Source organism: Diadema setosum, chromosome 4 (assembly GCF_964275005.1).
Source record: "Diadema setosum chromosome 4, eeDiaSeto1, whole genome shotgun sequence".
NCBI lineage: Eukaryota > Metazoa > Echinodermata > Echinoidea > Diadematoida > Diadematidae > Diadema > Diadema setosum.
Genome location: NC_092688.1, coordinates 44,463,043 through 44,488,802, shown reverse-complemented (window position 1 = coordinate 44,488,802; position 25,760 = coordinate 44,463,043). Strand labels below are relative to the sequence as shown.

General features: G+C 41.1%; 1 protein-coding gene across 1 annotated transcript in view; it reads right to left on the bottom strand.

Moving 5' to 3' along the window:
- LOC140227933 (Fanconi anemia group J protein homolog) overlaps nt 1-20,267 on the bottom strand; it is a 43,400-nt gene extending 23,133 nt beyond the window's left edge. The window contains exons 1-6 of the mRNA XM_072308316.1: nt 20,156-20,267; nt 13,942-14,045; nt 11,143-11,254; nt 8,784-8,828; nt 7,446-7,643; nt 5,930-6,099 (exon numbers count right to left, since the gene is read on the bottom strand). Coding sequence (XP_072164417.1) covers nt 5,930-6,099; nt 7,446-7,643; nt 8,784-8,828; nt 11,143-11,254; nt 13,942-14,028 — 612 coding nt within the window. The 5' untranslated portion in view covers nt 14,029-14,045; nt 20,156-20,267. The remainder of the gene's footprint in view (nt 1-5,929; nt 6,100-7,445; nt 7,644-8,783; nt 8,829-11,142; nt 11,255-13,941; nt 14,046-20,155) is intronic.
- Nucleotides 20,268-25,760: the final 5,493 nt, after the last annotated feature.

Below are 25,760 nucleotides of genomic sequence, written 5' to 3'. Positions count from 1 at the left end.
TGTTTTTTCAGAACATGGAAGACATTGGTGGGGTATTCCAAAGGCAGCCACACCAAGTACTGTAAAACACAATATTTTCGCGGCATGAAATCTTCGCAAATTGGAGCCGACGGCTTTTTTCGCGGAATGGAATTTTTGTGAGTTGCTCCTAACATTCAATGCATAATAGTGTAGACAAGAAATTTTGCGTGCATTTCAATTTCGTGAATCTTGGCTCTCGTAAAATTCGCAAAATTAAAATGCATGCGGACATTCCTCGTTTTACAGTAACCTAGATACAGGGTGGATGAGGGTGAGGGAGCAGCAGTTTCCATAAATTCAATGAAATAAAAATAATTCTGTTTTTATAAAATCTGAATGTTTTTTTATTTTTGAACAATCCATATATCTGATTACCTCCACAATAAAGGTAATTTTAAAAGAGGCAGTCTTATTTCATACTGCACCATATTTGTTCCTTAAAAAAAAATGCACATGCTGGGTAGGGTTATGGTTAGGCATCTTCTTTCGCATCAGTTAAATGTCTGCAGCCCTGCAATGCACCATCTCTCTTACCCAGGCATGAGACAGAGAAAAGTTGAAAAAAGAGGAGAGAGTTTGCGAGGGAGCGCAGCGACCAAGCTGCGCGGGAGCGTAATAATAATAATATAATGTTCTTATATAGCGCAATTCAACACAAAATAGGTTCTCAAAGCGCTTTACATACATATATAATGAAAACAAAGTCACAACTGAAAAGTGGCAAACCACATATCATAACAGTATAATTCTAATACTACTGGAAAGTTACTGAACATTGTATGCTGAACGAAATAAGTGAGTTTTCAATTGTTTTTTGAACAGTTCAGAGTTTTCTTGGGATCGGAGTAGATGAGGAAGGGAGTTCCAGAGGACTGGACCTGCATGGGCAAAAGTCCTTTCACCGTATCTCTTGGTCCTTCTTGTGTTAACTTGAAGCAGGTGCTGAGAGGCAGATCGTAGAGTTCTTGTAGGGACGTATGGAGTGACCAGTTCAGATATATAGTCGGGTGACATATTGTGTATAGCCTTGTGAACAAACAAAATGATTTTGTACTGGATCCGGTGTTGAATAGGGAGCCAGTGAAGCTCAGCGAGAATTGGTGTTATGTGATCGTGCTTCTTACACTTTGTTACCAGACGGGCTGCAGAGTTCTGAATCCTTTGTAATTTACTAATCTCCTTGTCTGGAAGGCCAATTAGTAAGCTGTTTGAAAAGTCAAGGACAGAAGTCACGAATGCATGTACTAGCACCTCTGTTGTTCGCTTGTCAAGAAGGGTTCGGATCTTTCCTATTTTTCTCAGGGCAAAGGAAGCACTACGGCAGATGTTGTTGACGTGTTGATTCATTTGAAGATTGTTGTCCAAGAAGACTCCTAAGTCACGAACTGCTGCAGATGGCACGACTTGGCACTCTCCGGATGCAATGGGAGCCAGGGTTCTGGAGGGCTTGAAATGAGATGTCACATGCAGCACTTCCATCTTTCTGTCATTCAAAACAAGGTGGTTATGTTCCATCCATTTCCGGATATCTGCCAGACAGAGCTCAAGCCTCCTGATGATTCGATTTCTGTCAGTAGATTTCATAGAAATGTAGAGTTGGGTGTCATCCGCATACATCATACAGCCAAATCCATGAGCTTTGATGATTTCCTGGACTGGAGTGGTGTAACAGATGAACAGAAGTGGTCCAATTACGGATCCCTGAGGGACACCCCATTTAAGTGGAATGGAGTCGGAGGTGACGCCGTTAACTGTCACTTTCTGTTCCCTGTCAGTAAGGTATGATGATAGCCAGGCTAATGCTGTTTCGGCTATGCCGAACCTGCTCTTCAGCATGGAGAGAAGGATCTCGTGATCTATCGTATCAAAAGCTGAGGACAGATCTAAGAGGACGAGAATGGCTTCACATTTGTCGTCAAGGGACTGCAAAAGGTCATTGTACACTCGCAAAAGTGCTGTCTCGACACTATGATGTCGTCTGTAGGCAGACTGCCTATTGGCGAGGAGAGAGTTCACAGTTAAGTACTGCATAAGCTGCTGACATACTACACGCTCAATGACTTTTGCCAGAAATGGAAGATTCGAAATTGGGCGATAGCTATTTAAGCACTCTGGATCGAGATTGTGCTTCTTGAGTACGGGTGTGATGAGCGCTGACTTGAGGGATTTTGGAAAGACTCCATGATCAAGAGAGTGGTTTATCATGTCCGTAATGGCAGGAAGAAAGGCATCCGTACAGTTGCTGAACACAACAGCAGGTGCTGGATCCAAAGGACATGTTTTTATTTTCTTGGATTTTATGAGCTTCAGCACGTCCTCTTCTGAGACATTTTGAAATGCTTGAAGGCTGCAGGTCAAAGAACTCGTGGGATTCTTCAGGACTGAAAAGGAGCCTGTGAAGGAAGTTGGGTTAATCTCCGAATTGTACAGGGGATTGCACAGTTGAGTGATCTTGTCATCAAAGAACTTACAGAGTCTCTCAGAGAGTTCTTCATGTGAGTCATGGGAAGGCAGAGTCTGTCCAGGGCGCTCGACAGTAAGGTCATGTATCAACCTGAATAGGTCGTTTCTGTTGCAGTCATTGATCAACTTCTGGTGATATGATCGTTTGGCTTGTTTCAGGGCAGCATGGTATTCTGTGGTGGCTTTCTTCATTATTTGTTTATCAATCGTCAGCTTTGGGACAGACTTTCTCAACTGGCGTTCTTTGGCGCGCAACTTCCTTTTCTGTGCTCTTAGTGAATCGTCATACCAGGGAGCATGAGGGCGCAGATGTACAGATCTAACAGTCACTGGTGCATGTTGATCTAGGGTGTCTTCGATTGAGTTGTTGAACAGTTTCACCTTCTCACACAAGTCAAGATCTTCAATGTCATGCGCTTTGGCAAAACAACTTTTAACATCCTCACTGAATCTAGTGTAGTCAATGCTGTGCAGTTTGCGGAAACGAATTTCCTTCTTGGTAAGCGGGGGGCGTGCCAGAGCAGCAGTGAAGACTATTGCTGCATGATCGGAAGGCATCGTGGGGAGAACTGAAAGATTGCTAACTATGTCGTCGTCTTCTCTTACAATCAGTAGGTCTAATGTATGACCCCGATTGTGAGTTGGTTGAGAGACAACCTGCTTTAAACCACAAGACTCCAGCATATCACGAAGTTTTCTTGTGTTTGGAGCAAGTGGGTCATCGAAGTGGAAGTTGAAATCTCCACCAATTATCAACTTACTGCATAGAAGACTGACAGATTCAAGCAGCCTGGAAAACTCTGTAAAAAAGAGTGAGGTGCTGATGCCCGTCCCTGGTGGCCTGTAGATAGTGATGAGTGAGAGAGTTTTTTGACCAGAGCATGATACTGTTAACTCTAGGCATTCAAAGGATTCAAAGGAGTGAGATTTGGTATTGGTGACATAGTAGCGGTTCCGCAATATGACACAAAGTCCTCCACCTTTCTTTCCTTTGCGAGGGAGCTTAACAAAGCGGTAGTCTTTCAGCGTGTTCTGGATTTCAGCTAATGCGGGACTGTCACGACTGTCTCCTCTGAGCCAAGCTTCAGTTATGGCCACAACATCCAGTTTCTCGGTTATAACAAAATCACACACTGCTGTTGGTTTATTCATCATGGACTGTGCATTCCAGTAGCCAACTCTGGTGAGGGGTGCTTCTTCATTGAGATGGCAAGTTTGCGAGATCCTTTTCAGTGCAGGTGTTCTTTGTTCAATGATCTTTTTTGATTTTCCAGTTCGCCTGTTGCCTGAAAGGACAGGGATGGCTTTCTGGGACTTCTGAAATGACCTACGACCACGTCGGGTCGGTTTGACCTTAGATATCCCAAGCTTCTTCACAGCGTGATAAACATCAAGTTGAAGTTTCCCCTTCTCGACCTGCTCACCTATGTGTTTTAGTTCTTTCGAACTGTAACATGTTGGGTCCTGCATAGTCCTGACTGCCATGATGGTCACGAGAAATAGGCCTACACAGGCAAGGCGCAGCACAAAATTCTCCATTTTGCCACACAGATAATGCTCACTAGTGTGACATAGCTGTTGAGGGTGTTTTTCTTTCTACTTCTTCCCAACATTGACCTGATTCACTGTGTAGGTGTGTGTGATAATGAGAGGTGTATGAGAAGGCAAGCTCAGCATCTATAAAGCAATAGATTAAGTGCGGTCAGGTTCATCATTCTGAATGGGCAGGCACACACACAAAAGAACTTGTTGCACCGTGCAGACAAGTGTACTCTTGCACATAAAACTTTCACCTGAAGTTGCTGGTCAGTCTTCTCGATTGAGGACTCCAAACTTGTCCTGCAGTATCCAGGGTGCTATAGCAACATTCTGTTATCAAAATATAACAGAGAACCTTCCAAAGATACAGTCAATATCCTACTGAAGGGAGAGCAAATGTTGAGTGCAACAGCTATTCTGCGCCACATCATACGTAGCGACTGAGCGGGGGGAAGGTGTGGGAGGGGGGTGTCCCCCCTCCCACGGTGAGGACTTTTTGAAATTCAAGGTATGAAAAAACTCATTTTAATGCATTTTACAACTGAAATTTACTATTGTTATGAAGTACATTTTACAGAGAAACATTGTGATAATTGAACTCATGAATGACACTTGCAAAATCTAAAGGGAGGAATAGTATGCTTAACTGTTATACCTAGGACCTACTCAAATGTGAGGCCATAATAAATCACAGTAATGTACACGCAGGTGACGTCTTGCTGGATTCAGTTCATGCGGGTACAAAACAAAAAAAATTTAAATAAATCACAGCTTAGCATTGCCATTGTTGGCTGTCTTTACCTTAGTCCATTAACAGTTTACAGTGCGCAGACCAGGCAAAGTATTGCTGATCTTGGTCCATGTAGTCTAGTAGAGAATCATGTATGTATAAAGACAGCTGAAAATAAATCATACATGCAGCTCAGCATTGTTGACTGTCTCTACGTCCATGCACCAGGTAACTTAGACTGCCTATAATACCTTACAGGAGGTACAAAAATTTGTAGACCCGGTTAAGTTCATAAACAGCTAATGTAGTTGTTAGACCAAGCAAATGAAGTATTGTTGGATGAAGTCCAGAATGTAAAGCGAATCCTTGCGGCGGATGATGTATCACAAGTTCCAGGTCCCGAGGAAGTCGATTGACTCGCTGGCCTAACGTGGTTAGAAGACGAAACTGGTTCTGGGAGATCAACTTCATATTCCAACCACTGCCACTATAACTCACTGTATTGGAGACATCTGTGTCAATATCCGCTACACGAGGGTCATTCTTATCGAGGGTCTTCATTTTCTCGTTGAAAAAAGAAATATTCTCACCGGTCCACAAAATCACGATGACAAAATTAATGTAGGTCACGCCAACGTAATCAGCGGGATACGAAAGCAGCGCATCGCGTAGACAGAAAGATCCGTCTGTCCGGAGGACTCTATCATATTATGCCATAACGCTGTCCTCCGTGGCCGTATACAGAGGAGATCCATGAAGCCAGACGCAGTCTCCGCGGAACATTCCCCGACGGTACGGACAGATACAGACCGATCTTTCAGTCAACGCATCGCGCTGAATGCTGCGGCAGCGTGCATGCATGCCGAAGCTCCTTGATAGTAATGATACACGTAATACGCAGTTACAGCCTCACACACGTGTGCATCATTAATCACACCACACTGCAAGCTACAGTATAGTAGCTACAAGTTGATCGACACGCACGTTTCACATCCATTTCACGCATGAAACACGCAACATCGCACAGCTGCCCGCTGACACACGGCGAGATATGGTGGCTGCAAAAAAAAAAAAAGAGGAAAATCACAGAAATTTTCCCGACTGTGTATTTTCTCCCCAGAATTTCAAAATCCGCGGAAATCCGCGGATCCGCGGAGAAATCTCATGCCTGCTTACCACATGATTGCTGGAAGGTCTTGCTCGCTTCTTGCTGGGCTGAAAGTCGTCATCATCATCATCATCATCATCATCACCATCCTTGCTTTCCTCATCCTTAGCATCTTCCCTGGAACCGTCTTGGTCTGTCTTCCCCACATCTCCCTCTGGGATGACTTTGTCTTGGTTTTCTGGATAAGGGAGGTGGATTGACAGAGATTCATAAAGATCTGAAACCTCACAGAGTAAAAGGGGAGAGGGCTACTACCACATTTTCTTCAAGTGATGAACATCTGCTTCGATGAGCATACACATTTTAGAATGCTATAAAGTGTCCTCCAAATAAAGTGTTACTGATGCAGTTGGCAGTGGAAAGGTAATGAGCAGTTTAATGCCCTGAAGAAAAATTCCTGAGAAGAAACTTTCTGACCTACGAGTGAAATGACACAGCTCTTGATGGACACAAGCTCATTCAAACAAGCCATCACTTGAAGAAGTCCCACATAGATGTCAGTCTACATTGTAAAATGTAAAACTCTGAGAGCACACCTAAAATTTGTTGAAGGAAATGGAATCAAGTATTTCTATATTTTCATTTATTTACAGAAATTGAGTGTAATATTGAACAACCAGCAAGAAAAGTGATTTGTAATTAGATAAACTTTCAAGGAATACTAAAAAAAAAGAGAAGAAGATTGTGTTACAGGTATTCTATCATTAACAGCATTCCTGTTTGTTACAGCAGATTGTTTACTTACTCAGCGAGTCTAGTCTGATCCAGGTCTTCATTTCTATAAAGGATATAAAGGATGGTCTTGGCTACTTAAAGGGAAGATAAACCCCCAAACAATGTGGATTGAGTGAAAGCAGCAATATTACTAGAACACATCAGTGAAAGTTTGAAGAAAATCGGACAATCGATGCAAAAGTTATGAATTTTTAAAGTTTTGGTGTTGGAACCGCTGGATGAGGAGACTACTAGAGGTTATGACGTATGAGTGGACTACAATATCAAGAAAATATAAAGAAAATACTACAAAAATCCATTTTTCATGAAAATTACAAATTCCATCAACTTGATATTGACATATGTTAAGGGTAGCAATTATTCCCCCTGCTTTCTGAAAGCGGTTGGTCCACTGCTCTTTCATAATTCTAGAAAAGTGAATTTTTGTTGAATATCCTTTATATTTTCTTTGTATTGTTGTCCACTCATACGTCATATCCTCTAGTAGTCTCCTCATCCAGCGGTTCCAACACCAAAACTTTAAAAATTCATAACTTTTGCATCGATTGTCCGATTTTTCTCAAACTTTCACTGATGTGTTCTACTAATGTTGCTGCTTTCACTCAATCCACATTGCTCTTTGGGTTTACCTTCCCTTTAAAAAGCCTCAAGTCTTCTCTCTTACAATTTCACTTTTATCGATCTGTAACTTCCATTTCATTGCATCTGTACCATTCAAAGTTTTCTTTCTGGCAGGACATTCCCCGTTTAATGCAATCGTCATCTGTGCCACACATATAGAAGCGGTACCTGGCTGGGGCACCACCGCCACAGGCGGCTGCAAAATCTCCGGGGCGGAAGGCAGGGATGCCATGCTGGTGCTCGGGCCATTGCTGGCTGAACTGGTGGTGACAGTTTCTGGTGATGTTGCTGGCTTTGTCGTTTGATTGTTGCAATTGCAGTTGCATGGTTTCTTGAGGTCATCGCCACTTCCAGGGCTAGGGAATCCTAACCCATAAATAGATATGTGGAGACACAGGAAATATAATCTGTACAGCTAGAACAATAACCCCTAGATGTGGATTCTTCAGGATGAACTTTCGCGACTGATCCAGGTCAAAGAAGATGAAAGCAACAGCCAATCCCTTTAAATCAACTCACCTATCAGCCAGTCTAATCTATCCAACTATGCATTGTTATCATTCAAGATTGTGAACTTCACTTGCAATTGTTTATGTAATGGAGTCCTCAACATATGAGTCTTGATTACTGTGTAAATTCCTTTCTGGTGGTCTCTCACATGACAGCCTCTCAGCGTTTCCTAATACAGTGCACTCCGGTTATAACGAACACGGTTTAACGAAATTCCAGTTACAACGAAGTAAAAATTCAGGCCACAACATCAACCACTCTATATCTTTTACTGTCTATTTGTTTGGTTATAACAAAATTTCGATACAATGAAAGAAAACTGCCAGTCCAAAGGATTTTTTTATAACGGGAGTCCACTGTGTGTGATTTTTCCTTGTAAGAGATGTAGGTCTTATTTTCACACTGGTGCAAGAATAAGGATGTCAACTAATAAATTGAACACAACTGGTGAAAATTAATCACAGTGAACACAGACCCACAAGTTCTTTCCTTGTCTTTTCTTCTTCTTTTTTTAATTTATTTTTGATCGTTTATTTTTTTATCAAGATGTAACCGAGAGGGATATGAGAACTGCAGTATAAGAAGTTCGCTCAGCATTCAATAGTAAATGTATTGTTATTGGTGCACCCTGTATGAGCGGGTTACATGTTGTCTGTTTTTTTTATATCACTTGTGGATTCTGTTTGCCAAATATTTCTTGAGTATAACATTTTGCTGTTGGAAACTTGTCAGACAATTTTCATGAGAGGTTCAATTGCTGATCAAGTATCACTGATAGAATGGGAAATAAGCATTTTTTTTTTTTCTTTTGAGGACAGAACTTAACGATTTACCCCATGGAGATGACATAAACTGCATTCGTGTTACAAGAGAAAATATTTGCACTAGGCATTAAATTCACAAATATCAACTGGCTGGCGAAAGTCACGAAAATTATAACACTGCAAAATATACCTCGTATACAATATTCTTGTCACAGGAAAGTTAAGGGCTTACCTTCAATGTCTTGGTAGTTTTCCTGTTCAGCTCTGTCTCTCTTATCTGTTTGGAAAAACAAAACAAAAAACAAAAAAAAAAAAGAGATGTAAATATTCACAGATTACCCCTAAAAATGTTTGGGATCGCATGCTGACACATTATCACATTCAAGTATAAACAAGCGGTGCTGAGTGGAATTTGTGGAAGGACAGGAAAAGAAGGCTGGAGGACATAGCACAGTAGGCCAGGAGGAGAAGAAAGAAGAACTAGAACATGAAGAAACTATATAAAAGGGGAAAAAAAAAGAAAAAAAAAATGGTTTTATACAGCTTTGGAGCTAATGGTGACAGGCATTGCAAAGTCAAAATATGACTACCAGCTCTGGTGACTGAAAATGATGAAGTTATGTAGTCCAACATTTACCCAGTGATTATAAACCCGTACTCTGTTTTGTCTGCTGACTGGCATGTACTGTAAAAGTGGTTTCTTTCGCGTACAGAAACTTTTGCGGTTTCCATCGGTGCAGACTTTTGTGCGTGTGCTTAAATTCGCGGTCGGTAATGATAGCGTTGTACAAGCAACGAGTTCAAAACATTTTCATGTGATGTTAAATTCGCAGTTCAACCTCAAAGCGCGAAAAGCCGTGAAAAAAACCACTCTTACAGTAGGCTAGTGTGCTTTCTTCGCTAATTGACACAGATGTCTGGCAATCAATTTTTGATGATTTAGAGATTACATAATCCCTCTAATCTCTATTGTCTACAGACTATAACCCAGGAAGATCTATTAGAACAAAGCAAACTTGGAGAGCTTTCGGGGCATGGTGTCTATCTGCAGATTCTCTTCCACTGGCAATAATACAGTGTACCTGTCAAGTTTGAAGAAAATTTGACCATGCATTTTCCAAAAAAAAAAAAAAAGAAAAGAAAAAAAGATCAAATCGTGAAAACTAGTTTCCAATTTGGCTACGGCCCCAAAGGGGCCACCTGTGCATCTCCCATAAACAAACTTGAAAGTACACTCACTGATGTATAGGTACATTGTATTTACTCGTATATTTGCTTTCATAGAAGATTTTTCAAAGATTCACAAATTTACTGTAGGAGCTCTGGGCTCCCTGGAGGTTCTCATGACACACAACACACCACACATGCCTGATGCTGAACACAACAGCAATGGCTAACTTGGGACTTTGGTTCCGGTGTGCAAATACCCCATTTATACAGGACGTTTAGAGCGCTCCATTAGTGTTCCAGGAGCGCTCCTGAAGCCCTCTGAGCTTGGTATGAACAGACAATCAGGCCCTGGATCATTCTAAAGTTATGCCCCTCTCTAGGCTAGGCTCTAAACTCTGTATGAACAGTCACCAACGTTTAGAGTGCTCCGGAAGTGGAATTAGTGCACACTGTGCATACAGTTTGTATGTTAGAAGTTCCTATGCACTCAAAGGTCACAATAACAGTTATACACCTCTCAGCCACTTCACATGTGGTCTCAGCGAGCGGTGACTTTCTGGATGGACAGATTCACAGGGGCATGAATTAAAGTGCTTTAGGATCACTCCTGGGCCCAACTTTGTGTCTTAAAGGGAAGGTAAACCCAAAAAGTAATGTGGATTGAGTGAAAGCAGCAACATTAGTAGAACACATCAGTGAAAGTTTGAGGAAAATCGGACAATCGATGCAAAAGTTATGAATTTTTAAAGTTTTGGTGTTGAAACCGCTGGATGAGGAGACTACTAGAGGATATGACGTATGAGTGGACAACAATACAAAGAAAATATAAAGGAAATTCAACAAAAATTCACTTTTCTACAATTATGAAAGAGCAATGGACCAACCTCTTTCAGAAAGCAGGGGGAATACTGTAAAACATGATATATTCGCGGCATGAAATTTTCGCGAATTGGAGCCGACAGCCTTTTTCGTGGCATGAAATTTTCACGAATTGCCACTGGCGTTCAATGCATGTAGTGTAGACAAAAGCTTTTGCGTGCATTTTAATTTCGCGAATTTTGGCACTCGCGAAATTCGCGAAATTAAAATGCACGCGAAAATTCCTCGTTTTACAGTAATTGCTACCCCTAACATATGTCAATATCAAGTTGATGGAATTTGTAATTTTCATGAAAAATGGATTTTTGTAGAATTTTCTTTATATTTTCTTGGTATTGTTGTCCACTCATACGTCATAACCTCTAGTAGTCTCCTCGTCCAGCGGTTCCAACACCAAAACTTTAAAAATTCATAACTTTTGCATCGATTGCCTGATTTTCCTCAAACTTTCACTGATGTGTTCTACTAATGTTGCTGCTTTCACTCAATCCACATTGCTCTGGGGGTTTATCTTCCCTTTAATGGGTATAAATACCCCCTACCTTTCTCTCCCTTCAGCCATCCCAGGCAGGAGCAGAGCAGAGCCAGACTCTTGCCGCTTCCTGTTGGACTCTCAAGCAAGCAATTCTGTCTCTTCTCTATTCCTTTGATGATCTGGAGAGGAAAGACAAGCAGATATTTGAGTTGACATATTTGACAGACTGATCTATCACTACAGTGCACTCCTGTTTATCATTATAACCGTGTTGTTATGACTAACACGGTTATAATGAAATTCCGGTTACAAGGAAGTAAAATTCAAACCGCAACATTATTGGCTCTATCTATGTTCTTTATTGTTTATTTGTTTGGTTATGATGAAATTTCGATATGACGAAAGAAGAATGCAGATCCCAAGAACTTTGTCATAACGGGAGTCCACTGTACTAATATGTAAAAATATGAAACTGAACATATAACCATGTACTGTATAAGTTCTTAATTTCTTGTACAGATATTTTCGCGAATGAGGAGGTCACCGACGCTTTTGCGAGATGTTGTTTTCGCGAACTGATGCTAATGCTAACATAAATGCATTATTACCCTACAGCATGGTGACATTTTTGTGTGTTGTTAAATTTGCGATCCAACTGTGCTTCGCGAAATTTGCGAAAATCAAACCTTCGCAAAAAAGACAGCTTATACAGTATATGGGAGTTATTTCCTATACCACATTTATTAATTTGAATAACTCATTCTGCATCGAACATCATAACAAGAGACCCGCGGGTCTAGCGCTCACCCGAGTATCGCAAGTTCACCTTTCACACAGTCACTAATCTAAATTATTCACAGCTCTACCAAAATTTGACCAGGCATTGCCATTCTCAAGTAGAAGATGAAAATGTACAATAAGAGCCCAAATTTTTTAAGATTCCTTAATTTGGGGGGATTGGGGGCCCCCTTGGGACCTCTGGGAGGGGCATGGTGCCCATTTTGATAAATTGAGATCCTGACCCCCTAGGGATGCTACCTGCCAAGTTTGACGAAAATCCATTGTGAGGTTTTCAGGAAGAAGATGAAAATGTACAATTCAGGCCCCTATTTGGACCTTCCCAACCCCCCCCCCCCCCACCCCGAAGAGGGGCATCCCTGGATCTGCTATGAACAAACTTGAAACTACAGTCATTAATGTACTCACTCATAGTACAAGCCTTGTATTATCTTAGCTCTATAACTTCTGATTCTAGAGAAGATTTTTAAAGATTCCTTAATATTGGGGGGTTTGGGCCCCCCTGGGGGCCCCCTACGTGGGGCATGGTTCCCATTTTAACAAATTGAGATCCTAACCCCCTAGGGATGCTACCTGCCAAGTTTGGTGAAAACGGGTCATGGGGTTCTCAAGAAGAAGATGAAAATGTACAATTTAGGCCCCATTAGGACCCCTCCCCTGGGTCCCAAGGGGGGGGGGGGGGGTGGGAGGGGGGGGCACCCCTGATTCTGCCAAGAACAAACTTGAAACTACAGTCATTAATGTACTAACTCATAGTATTAACTTAGCTCTATCACTTCTGGTTCTAGAGAAGAAGATTTTTACAGATTCCTTCATTTTGGGGGGTTTGAGGCCCCCCTGGGGGCCCCCTGGGTGGGGCATGGTGCCCATTTTAATAAACTGAGTTCCTAACTCCCTAGGGATGCTACCTGCCAAGTTTGGTGAAAACCGGTCATGGGGTTCTCAAGAAGAAGATGAAAATGTACAATTTAGGCCCCATTAGGACCCCTCCCCTGGGTCCCAAGGGGGGGGGGGGGGGAGCGGGGCACCCCTGATTCTGCCAAGAACAAACTTGAAACTACAGTTATTAATGTACTAACTCATAGTATTAACTTAGCTCTATCACTTATGGTTCTAGAGAAGAAGATTTTTACAGATTCCTTAATTTTGGGGGGTTTGAGGCCCCCTGGGGCCCCCTGGGTGGGGCATGGTGCCCATTTTAATAAACTGAGTTCCTAACCCCCTAGGGATGCTACCTGCCAAGTTTGGTGAAAACCGGTCATGGGGTTCTCAAGAAGAAGATGAAAATGTACAATTTAGGCCCCATTAGGACCCCTCCCCACCCCCCCCCCCCCCCTGGGTCCCAAGGGGGGCACCCCTGATTCTGCCATGAACAAACTTGAAACTACAGTCATCAATGTACTAACTCATAGTATTAACTTAGCTCCATCACTTCTAGTTCTCGAGAAGAAGATTTTTACAGATTCCTTAATTTTTGGGAGTATGGGCCCCCCTGGGTGCCCCCTGGGTGGGGCATGGTGCCCATTTTAACAAACTGAGTTCCTAACCCCCTAAGGATGCTACCTGCCAAGTTTGATGAAAATCGGTCTTGGGGTTTTCAAGAAGAAGATGAAAATGTAAAAAGTTTATGCACGACGGACGACGGACGCCGGACGAAGGGCGATCGCAATAGCTCACTTGAGCCTTTGGCTCAGGTGAGCTAAAAACATACTGTAGCAACTTTGATACAACTTGACTTTATCATCTAAAAACACACACAAAAAAAATTGTAAATAATATATCATATAAACTTACATGTGTGTGTCTGTCTGTCTGTCTGTCATGTTTTAAGGTCAATTGTTTCATTCCAGCTATGTTTATATTCTCAAGCTATTACATAAAATTACTATTTCTCTTATGAATTCATAATAAGGAAAATGCAATTGTAATATTTGGTTTTATGACTGTTTTGGTACTGAATTATGCAAAGGAAAACAAATTTCGTTTTTAAAAATGTGTGTGTGTGTGTGTGTGTGTGTGTGTGTGTGTGTGCATGTTTTCAGAGGTAAACAAAATTCTAAAATCATACCATTGACATCATGGAGAGTTGTGTAGGGTAGGCCTTGCAGGGAAAGGCTACCTTCACTCCATTTATGGTGTACTGTTGCTGCTCCATGATAACTACTGCACCTTCTGAATTTGGGGAGAAAGGGAAAAGATACAGAATTCACAATTACAGTGAACAACTGAAAAATAATAGAGAATACCTAGACTTCAATAACTAACTGTACCACTGTGTTAGTATTAGATGGTCAACACATAGATACTGTAATGCCAAATATTTTGCGAGGTTTTTATTTTCGCGAATTTCGCCAGTCAACTGCTATTCGCTAAATTAAAGACGTGCGAAAATATTGACTCTGATCCCAATATAAATGTGACGTATACGTATACATTTCTCCGTTCAGTACAGGACTCCATGATCGCGAATTTAATCACCTGCGAAATTGTCGGAAAGTCTCGATTTGCAAAAATTTAGACTTGCTAAAAATATGGCATATACAGTATTACACAGTGCTTATATGGTACATTTAAATGAGCAAATGTGCATATGCATTGACTGCTCTAGAATTGTAATTGATTGCTATGGTGAAGAGTCTTGCCTCAATTTTACCACATAAAGCACTGTAGATGTCTTCGTGTTTTTGCCAAAGCAGACTGGAATAAAATTCATTCCAAAGCGTCACACCTTTCCACCACTATAGTAGAAAGAAACACAGAGAAGATACAGGGTTATTATGGACCACTTTTAAGACTTATCTGGCTCACATCGTTGACAGAAATGTCCCTTCACAAACAGCGAAGAGGAAAAAGTCTCTACCTTGGTTTCACCACCAATTGAAGTGCTATTGTGTCGAAAGGTCAGACTGTATATAGGAAGGCATAGAGAAGCAATGATGGGGATAAATTCAAGGACTTCCAGTGAAAATGCAAGAAAGCATTTCATACAGCAGAAGAGGAAGATATAAGAAGAGGAAGATGTCAATGTCATCATCAAAGGGCTTGACAATAATAACTCCAAGGCTTTTGGAGACACGTCAAAGCCAAACGACAAGATTGGACAGGACTTTACCACTCAAGGAAGATGGAAAACTTATACCTGACATCAAAGGATAAGGCTCAAATTCTTGTTAGTCAGTTTGAGTTGGTCTTCAGGAAAGCAAGTAACAGCCTACCTCTTACCAAAAGTTGCCAACACCTGATTAAAACCCTAACTTTATACTGTCAAAGGAGTAAAACAGCTTCGAGCTGGCATCAACATTTACACCACGGCAGTTGGCCCAGATAACATCCCAAAGTGTTCCCAAGACACAGCTGCTGGATTGATTGCAATATTCCAACTGTCCATATCAACAGGCACCCTACCTCCTGCCAAACAAACATCACAACCGTCTACAAAAGGGGAGACATTTTTTGCAGACTGGTATTGTCCTAGGTAACCTACTCCTCATTTTAGAGTGTGTTGCTGTGTTAAGCCGTATATTACTGAATATGTTGCCGCCGTGAACGGGCTCACGGCCGCATTAGGCTACTGCCACAATTAAATTTACTCTGGACAGAATGTATGGTAGGTGTTCAACACACCGACCGGGTCCATATCAAACGACCGCGCACTATAATGGCATTGCGCGTACAGAAAGAAAATGTACGCATGGGACTACACGCAACGGTGTTCGATTCTTCACTGGGCTACGCTACCGAGTAAAATGAGGCGAAAACAAATAAGTATTCCCTCTAGATTAACGAAATTTAGCAAAATCGAATAAGATTTATCGTGTAACTACATATAACTAGGCCTACCTTTGCTGACTCGTTGTTAGATGTAGAGTATCCTTTCCGTAATAAATTTGACGATTTTGACCGCAAAATTGTCACCGCCACTTGTACGATCGTGCACACACGTTACACATACACATGACATAGTTATTTTGTCGCCTGCTACGACCGTACGAGTTGAAGCAGAAACGAGAAATGAATGTGAAAAAACAAACCGACTCATCTAATTTATTTCAATTACGATGAAAAGTTTCCCAATGAAAATCAATTCAAATTCATCAAACAGTCCTTCAAAAGTAATGCACTTGTCAATTGAAGTCCCGGCCCATGGGTACCCGGGGATGGCCGGGACTTGCAACCAAGTTGGGCGGGGATTTCAGCATTTTTTTCGCCCGGGTGGGTCGGGAATAGACCGGGCTTTGTAGGGGGAAATTCACTTGGGCCAGGGATGTACCGGGATGTTGTCGGGGGAAATTCAATTATTTTGCCCCGGTGGGTCGGGAATGGACCAGGGTTTGTCGGGGGAGATTCACTTATTTTGCCCCGGTGGGTGGGGAATAAACCGGGGTTTGTCGGGGGAAATTCGCTCCAACCAAATGGCAGGCATTTGGGGCGGGAATTTGGCCGGGATTGAGCCAGATTTTGCTTGAGAGTTGATTATGACTTGTACCATTTCCAGTACGGTAATGTGACCATAAATTATTTCGCTCGACTAGCAATTCCCCGCTATTGAGGACTCCGTAACGTTGCAAAAAAGTTGCGTAAACGCATGAATCACGTAAAGAGCCTAGCGCGAAACATGCGCGATTTGCGCATTTCATGAATTTTTCTGACGTGGAACCTTCGATCGTATTGTCCGCGGATGTGCGCCGGATCGGCGCTTTACGCGATTCCACGCGGGCGGGCTCAGTCACACTGCCCAAAAGTTGCGTAATCGCATAAATCACGTACCGGTAACTAAGAAATTTGGTTTTGTGTGCTTGTCCGTCGAGAATTTTACCATTTTCGCTGATTTACGCGATGAAAAATCACCGATGAATTGCGCAAGAACTACGGAAAGATCACGCAAAAATATAGCGCCACAATCATACGTGAGTTGTTAGTGATACATTAGTGATTCCTCGATCAGTATTTCGTGAGTATTTACCGTGTTCTGTTAGAGATACATAGGCCTTCGCCAATATTTTTTTTCAGTGATTTTCAGTGATACGTAGGTGTTTCAAGCGCGAAACATGCGTCATTATTTATAGTCTGCTTTTTTGTCAGTGGAGAGTCGTTGGTGAACGCGATAGCGGCAACATTTTTGCGAAGAATCGCTGATATTCCACGCATATTTCGCGCATTGTTCGCGTAAGAACCACGCAAACTACGCAAAAATTACGTAAAACAGCGCAATACTGCGCAAAATTTTTACGCAAAGCCGAGTTTTGAGCTCCTCAAAACATGGAATGCGTAAAGTGCCGATCCGGCGCACATCGGCTGACAACTACGAAGGTTCAAAATTGTATAGACAAACTCATGAAATGCGCAAATCGCGCATCGTATCGCGTAAAATAATGCACTTGTCAATGTAATGACTCACCCCACTACCCCCGGACATGGGTGCGTCATTTCCTCGTTTGGTCCGTCAAATTTGTGACCCAGGTGTTCGTCATTTTACCAGCTTTGTCCGTCAAATTTTTGACCGAGGGGTGCGTCAAAATCCCATCATTGTCGGTCAAATTTTTGACCTAGGGGTGCGTCATGGTACGTCACTTGGCTATGGAAAATAACACGCATTATTCTGAACCTAGGGTGCGTCACTTGCTATGGAAAACTGTACGCATTTTTGCACGCTACCAGTACCGTATACACGTACCGCGAGTGGAATTACAGTGAGCGTTTTCCCGCGGCAAGTGAAAGTCGGGAAGCGTTTTGGAATAAGAGGGGAAAATGCTTGCCAGAATCTGGCAAACAAATAATTTAAAAGCCACCCTTTCTCCTCACATTTTCTAAATAATGTTCTGTGGTGACAAAGGCGAATTTTTGACAGTAAAAGAAGCGGCAGCAGAAGAAACTGCCTGCCGCATGCCATTTTCTGCTCGCGGGATTAGCCCGACGAGACGCGCGACGCTACGCTGTGCGAATCTCTACGTAGTGTAACAGCGACTGGGCTGTGTGTACTCGTGGGAATGCCGTGGCGTGGTGTGTACCTGCGCTGCAGTATGCATCCACCGGACTAGCAATGGCCGCGCACACACAGCGCATCTGCACACACAGCGCATTTGCACACATGTGATTGTCATGGATTGCATGCACAGAATGTACGGAATACTTAGTATCGTAGCATGCAGCAGCGTGATGTATGGTGAATGACGGTACGGTGCTTACAGGGCCAGGGTAAGGGAAACTTGCCGAAACTTTTACAAATTATGTTTACGAACCAAAAGAAAATGAAATTGCTTGAATAAAAAGTATGCAAAAATCGTTTCAGTATTTTCGGGGGTGCGTCAAATGTAACGAGGATGTCCGTCAAAAAAGTGACTGTGGTGTCCGTCAAAAACCCCGTGTGGTCAGTCAAAAAATGACCATGACGCACCCATGTCCGGGGGTAGTGGGGTGCGTCATTACATTGACAAGTGCATAAGGCTCGAATTTCTTACGTGATTCATGCGTTTACGTGACTTTTGGGCAGTGTGACAGGTCCTCAAAAGCCAGGTTTTTGAGCAGCTCAAAACTCGGCTTCGCGTAAAAGTTTACACACTTCTAGGCAGTATTGTGCTGTTTTAGTTTTTACGTAATTTTTGCGTAGTTTGCGCTGTTCTTACGCGAACAACGCGCGAAATATGCGTGGAATATCAGTGATCGTTTGCGAAAATGTTGCCGCTATCACGTTTATGTGCGATTCATACGCAGTTAATTGTGATAAAGCGCAGATTATGCGTGATTTTCCGTGGACCTCTGTCGTCAGGCGTCGCGCACAATCACGAATTCGCCCTGTTTGGGACCTTTGCGTGCCTATGCGCTGATTAGTGATTTTTGAGTGATATTTCCGTAGTTCTTGCGCAATTCATCGGTGATTTTCATCGCGTAAATCAGCGAAAATTCTCAACGGACAAGCACGCGCAAAACCAAATTTCTTGCGGGATTCACGCAAACTTACGCGACTTTTGGGCAGTGTGACCGGGCCTTGAGGGTCGGGACTTGGCCGGGGATTTCTATACAAATATGCCCGACTTGTCGGGGACTTGGCCGGGGATTTCTGCACAAATATTGCCCGGACTGTCGGGGAATTGGCCGGGGATTTCAACTTCCATTTTGCCCGGCCTGCCGGGGACTTAGCGGGGGATTTCCGTGAAAATTTTGCCCGACCTGTCGGAGACTTGGCCGGGACTTGGCCGGGTAGTGTAACATGCAAAATTGCAAGTGGGATGCAAGTCCCGGCCATCCCCGGGTACCCATGGGCCGGGACTACAATTGACAAGTGCATAATATCGAAGGATTCAAAATATATTCAAATATTATTGGGGAAAAAATGACGGCTGGAAAAAAACAGCGGCCTGTCGAAAAAAACGCATTTAAGTGCCCTTTCTACGTGTTGCCAGGGTGGTCGGTTGAAATGAACAGGGCAACTGAATGCGGAAAAAATGACACCCCACGCGTTCGAAGCCGCCATCTAGAGCGCGTACCTCAGATCGCATTTTCAGTGCGCGCTTGTGAATCCGCAGTATTTTCTCCACACGTGAGTAAAATTTCAGGCAAATTGTGAGATTTTTCACGTTTCTATTGATAGAAAAACATTAGGTGGCCGGTATTATGAACACCCAACCATAAACTTCTACTACTTGTCTACTCACCTCCGCTCTATTAAAACTCAGTTAGTCAGAACTCTCCCTCTCTCTTTCTCTCTCTACATTCTCCTTATATATTAATAGATTTGGTAAAATTTTGTAAATTGTAAATGCAATAAATGGGCTTAATAGACATCTAACGTTTACAGACCCTATTAAATTAATTAGGGCCTAGCCCTATTAAACTGATGGCATGCATGGCTTAAATTTAAAGTTAAGGTTAGAAGTTATAATAGAACAAGACAAGTTTCACCCAGCCAAGCAAGCCGACGTCAGACCCTTTCTCGCACTGTAACAATTAGGCCTACAGGCAGGCATGTCCAAACATAGATCCAGACCACAAAAAAGCAAAGAAAAAAAAAGAGGAATTAAATAATAATTTCATAGGACTCCTCCGCTCCGAGCTCTGTTGACACAACACAGCTTAGCACGGATGGGACTAAGGGTATTAAACAGTGACGCTGATACAGCCTGTAATCACATACACAGCTGATACAGCCCTCCTGTGGAGTGTCGCTGTAAACACAGTTAACGTTACACGTATACGAAGAAGAAATTCGCTGCATAAATGCCAATAAATCCTTGTTCACGTTCCACGCATTACCTTTTACGAAAAAAAAAAATGCATTTACATACTTGCCGCCGAGTGATATGATGAGCCGGTGGTCCAGTGAATAATTGGTGAAGTGAAAAATCAGTGAAATTGATGATCTGTCTGAGGCGATGGGCCTCAATCGAATTCGGCGCGCCAATTCCAGTCCATCCATTCCTGCGCGCGCCGCCACGCCGTCCGTGTGCCATGCTATGGAGCATCCTGCTGGGCCAGCCTAGCCTGGGTCAAACGTCGGGATACTCTTGCGCCACTGCATGCGCTGTTGGGCGATGAGATACTAGTACCGGATTGTCTGCGCTCTGCCAATTCGACGATGGACCAAACCACCAAACTACAACGTTGTACTCTAGTATGATTAATACAAAAGTACAGTGTAGATGAAGAAAAGTTCGCGTGATCAAAAAAAGTTACATGCCCAAAATTCTTACCAGTTTTCAGACCACATCATCGGCTTGTTCAAATGCCATGCTAGTTGTTGCTTTGTTGTGGGGTTTGATATAACTTAAAAACATTTATTAGTATGAAGATGATAACAGTAACGTTAGGCCTAAAGATGTTTAAACACTCACATCGGTAATATATTTAGTTTTATCTCTTTGTAAAGAATGTGGTGACCCGATGGTTGTGATGGTGATTGTTGCACTGATATGGGAAAAGTCATCTACTAAACCACAGTATTTGTCATTATAGTAAATGTATAGAATATGATGATAAAATGAGAATGGTGCTAATCGTGCTATATATCCCTGGTGGTTCCTATAATGTGTATGAGACAATAACACCAAAATGATAACACTATTAACAGGGAAGGTATTTGGAGCCTGCGTGTAGAAGCATATTATGATAATGATAGCAATGCCAAGGAATAAGGAGCAATAAGACTGCAAAAGATTAATGATAACAAAGATCGCCGTTCTGCAGCATCTGTACCTTTATCATTTCATAACCAATTGCAGTATAATACATTGGTCTACTATATATTGGTTAATACAGTGAAACGGAGAGATACAAACTATAGCACGAGATCATATATTTTTTTTTTTTTTTTTGTCTGGAGCCGCACACACAATTAATTATGTATCACTGTATGACATGTATCATTATTATTATTATTGATATTATTATCACTATCATTATCATTGCTATTATTATTATAATTGTTATTATCATTATCATTATTAAACGACAGCAAAAAGAATGCCTTAAAATACAAAATGCGTAGAGTAGGCCCAAGATACACATGTATATACACACACGATATGTCGCTACAGTATATATATATATATATATATATATATATATATATACACATACGTGAAGAGTTTGTTCACAAAAACCAATAAGTCCATATTTGCCAAATGGAGATATTTGCAATTAAAGGTCAAGAAAAATAAAGAGAATAATAAGATATGTACCTTTCTGTAGTGACCAATATATCATTTAAAAGGTATTATTTTGTACTTTATGACAGAGACTGTACTTCAAAATCTTCAAAAATTTACTTATCGGTTTTTGCGAACAAACTCTTCATATATATATATATATATATATATATATATATATATATGTATATGCATATAAATATGTATATTATATATATCTTGGAATTTTCCATGTGTTTGACTTCAAATGTTATTATAAGAAGGAGCCAAAAATATGCCATTTGTTGTTCCAACAAGGTTTTTATGCACAAGATTTTGGGCCTGCCTCTGGCCTTTGTCAGTGTAGTGTATTACTAGTACAATAAGTCTTTGCAAACATGAATCGTAACAACACAAAAATGCTGTGCGCGCATGGTGTGTAGAGCGTTGCCCTAGAGCGTTGTCATAGAGAGCTTTGATACGTTTTATATACTTAGTAGCCTAAGCAACAATTGTGAAAAAAGGGGTATGGTAGAAAGTAATGCATATTAGCAAATACATGTATTTGTTCAAGTGAGTGAATAAGATTATTGCTGCAATAAATATCAGAGCATTACTAATGCTACAAATAGCATATTCAAGACTCCTTCTTCTTATCACATATATTCTATGTATGTGTGTGTATATATATATATATATATATATATATATATATATATATATATAATTTATATATAATGCATAGGCCTACACACACACACTCATATATCAATATATAAGGGCCAAAGAACACTCTATTGTTGTTTTAATTGTTTAATGTAGGTCACAGTCTGTATTACTGCTCCTAATCATTAAGGAGATGAATAGAAAGTTTTTATGCTACTGGAATTTTATTCATTTTTTTTTCTCTCTCTCTCCCCCCTTTTCTCTCTTTGCAGTATAACTCTGCATATGTGTGTTGTGTGTATGTAAGAGGGGGGAGCCATTCCCAGGCACCCCGTCCCAAGTTCTGTCATCCAAGACTTATGAGTGCATTCATGATAGAGGGACATAATAAGCACTAAACTATAGGGCACATGCACACACACTCTCTCCTGGTTCCATGATATTTGCTCCTGCAATAGTTGCTCCCATGAAATATCTGCATGCTAAAGCCAAACCTAAATTCTACCCACAACCCTAACCCTAACCCTTATCCTCATCCTCCCATCAAACTAAATCCAAGACCCTGTCACAACCTTATCCCTAAGTCCTTGGAGAAAATAAGACCAGAGCAAATGTCATGCCACCCATATGCCCACACACACAAACGCACATACACATCCCACACACACACATCCCACACACACACACAACATATACATACACACACAAAAAAAAAAACAACAAATATAACCAGAAACACAAGCTGGTCTCACACTCCTTTGTAATGGATGTTCCTCAAAATGATTTTTCTCAAATAGCTCTCCTATTACCAACAGATGTAGTGTTGCTACTTGCATTAAACACAAGTTGACTTTTCAACCACATTGAATCTTCATAATGTCTCTGCCATCACTTCAAAGCCGAAGTCTTTGATACATCCCAAGGCAAGGTGCCAAGGAAAGAGGAAGCTTTCCTCTATCCCTCCCCCAATGATCGATCGATCAATCAATCAATCAATCAATCAATCAATCAATCAATCAGTCAGTCAGTCGGTCAGTCAGTCAATCAATCAATCAAACAATCGAGCAGTAAATAAATTTGTGCATGAATAAATGAATGAATGAATAAATGATAAGTTGATTAATCAATTAAACAATCATAAATACATAAATTGATCAATAAAGAAATAGATAAAAGAGTAGGATTATTAATCAATCAAGCAATGTGGACTGGGGCCTGCAGCCCAGTCCTTTCACAATTCAGTCATGGATACATGTGATCACACTGTACTATGATAATGGGAGATGGATGACATGACGCAATTTATCCTGTACAAGGTGCTCAAATATATTCCCACTACTGCAATCATAATTTATGTACAGTAATGCCAGCACAGCAGCATAAAAGGCTAGGAAAACAAATGAAAATGTTATGAGAATTCTACATTTTCAAATGTCAGCACATGTAAATTTTACACTGCTGGTAGAAAATCTCATTCACAAACCCTGTAAAACTGTTTCTAAAATTTGATTTGTTAGGTGCACGTGGCAATTACAAAAATCGTTTGAATGATTGGAAAAAAAAATAGTGGAATAAGAAGCAATTGATGCAGCTACAATGACGAAGCAGCATTGCGCTTTCTAATTTGCAACACCGAGAAATGTGATTGTAAGTGTATGAAATCATTTACTCCAGATTGTTGATACATGTAATAGTACAATGTATCTGATAGCATTGCAATCTATCCTTTCAAGTTTGTTTCTTTTTTTTTTTCCTTCAAGGAGTGTAGTCCCATTCATGTATACAAACTAAAATGCCCGTGTGTAAGGTTTACCCAAGATTCACAGGATTTAAATTGTCTGACTTTCACAAATGGGCCACATCCAGACTCTGCAACTTCATTTCATGTATAGAGTGCTGTCTGACATCATTTGGGATTATTTATACTGTATACGCCATATATTTCGCGAGTCTAATTTTCGCGAATCGAGAATTCTCAAGATTTTGCGAGTGGTTAAATTCGCGATCGTGGAGTCCTGTACTAAACAGAGAAGAGTACACGCATACATTGTACATCACATTCACATCGGGATCAGAGTCAATATTTTCGCAAGTCTTTAATTTCGTGAATAGCACCTGACTCGCGAAATTCGTGAAAATAAAAACCTCACGAAATATTTGGCGTATGCAGTACTCACATAACCATCAGCAATCAGTTCCTATTTGTATCACACTGACAGCACACATGATGTTCTGTATAAAGCTGGTACCGTGTATGTAAAAGACTCGGTAGCATGGGGATACCATGAAGTGGGAAGGCTGACCCGGTTTGGATATATTCAATAATGACAGAATAGAGAGCAGAAAGTTACAAGAATGGTTCAAAACAGATGTTTCTACCATGCTGCCATAAGGAAAGCTACATGTACGCCCTGACAGAGAATGCTGCAATGATGAAAATGACGGAATATCGCTGCTGGGGTGACAAGACCTTGTATCTGCAATTTTGGTGAAAATGACTTTTTTGGATTAAAAGTCAAATAATGGGTTAAGTGATGTCCTGTCCAAATCTCAACTGTCTTACTCCAAAAATGAAGCCACCACGGCATGTCAAAGGAAAGGCTATCCCATTCGCTATAGTGCTTTGGCCACCATGTTTTTTGGCTCTCCTGAACATTTGACATTTTGTAGATACGAGGCCTTGTCGCCCCAGCGACGATATATTTTTGGTATCCAGGGTTGTACAGAAAATATCTAAAATGATTGTTCGAAGGGTACACTATGTCTGGATATTTATTTGATGGATAAATTAACATTTCTCATAGCACAGAGGCATATATGAGCTCATATGCAACATCAAGAATTGCCAATTTGAGGTGCTTGATCACGACATCAACAAGAGGAGCACTAGGAGAGTGCAGACCTCCGCCAAGCATGATGAAAACATTGCCAATTTGTTGGCACTACATGTGTATATTTTTGGTATCCAGGGTTGTACAGAAAATATCTAAAATGATTGTTCGAAGGGTACACTATGTCTGGATATTTATTTGATGGATAAATTAACATTTCTCATAGCACAGAGGCATATATGAGCTCATATGCAACATCAAGAATTGCCAATTTGAGGTGCTTGATCACGACATCAACAAGAGGAGCACTAGGAGAGTGCAGACCTCCGCCAAGCATGATGAAAACATTGCCAATTTGTTGGCACTACATGTGTATCTTCAATACAATAATCATACAAATGTATGTACAGAAATATTGAAGAATTCTCATCACAGAACTTACTAACCAACAAGTCTCATACATGTACTAAAAAATGGTTTGGGATTGTTGTTTTGTGTTTTTTCTTTAAATGATATACATTGAAGCTGTACTTTCAATAACACTTTCTGTCCACAAGCTAAAAATGCAGGATATACAATGAAAAGAAAGAAAAATAAAACTGTTCAAGAGCTCAAGCCATTACTGACATACACTCACTGCAAAGGAAATAAATTACTGTAAACTCAAAAATAAACTGATTGGCATTCCACACTAAGTGCTGAAATAAAAAAAAAGAAAGAAAAAGAATCAATTGTTTTTTGGGTCTATACCCCCCCCCCCCTTCCTGATA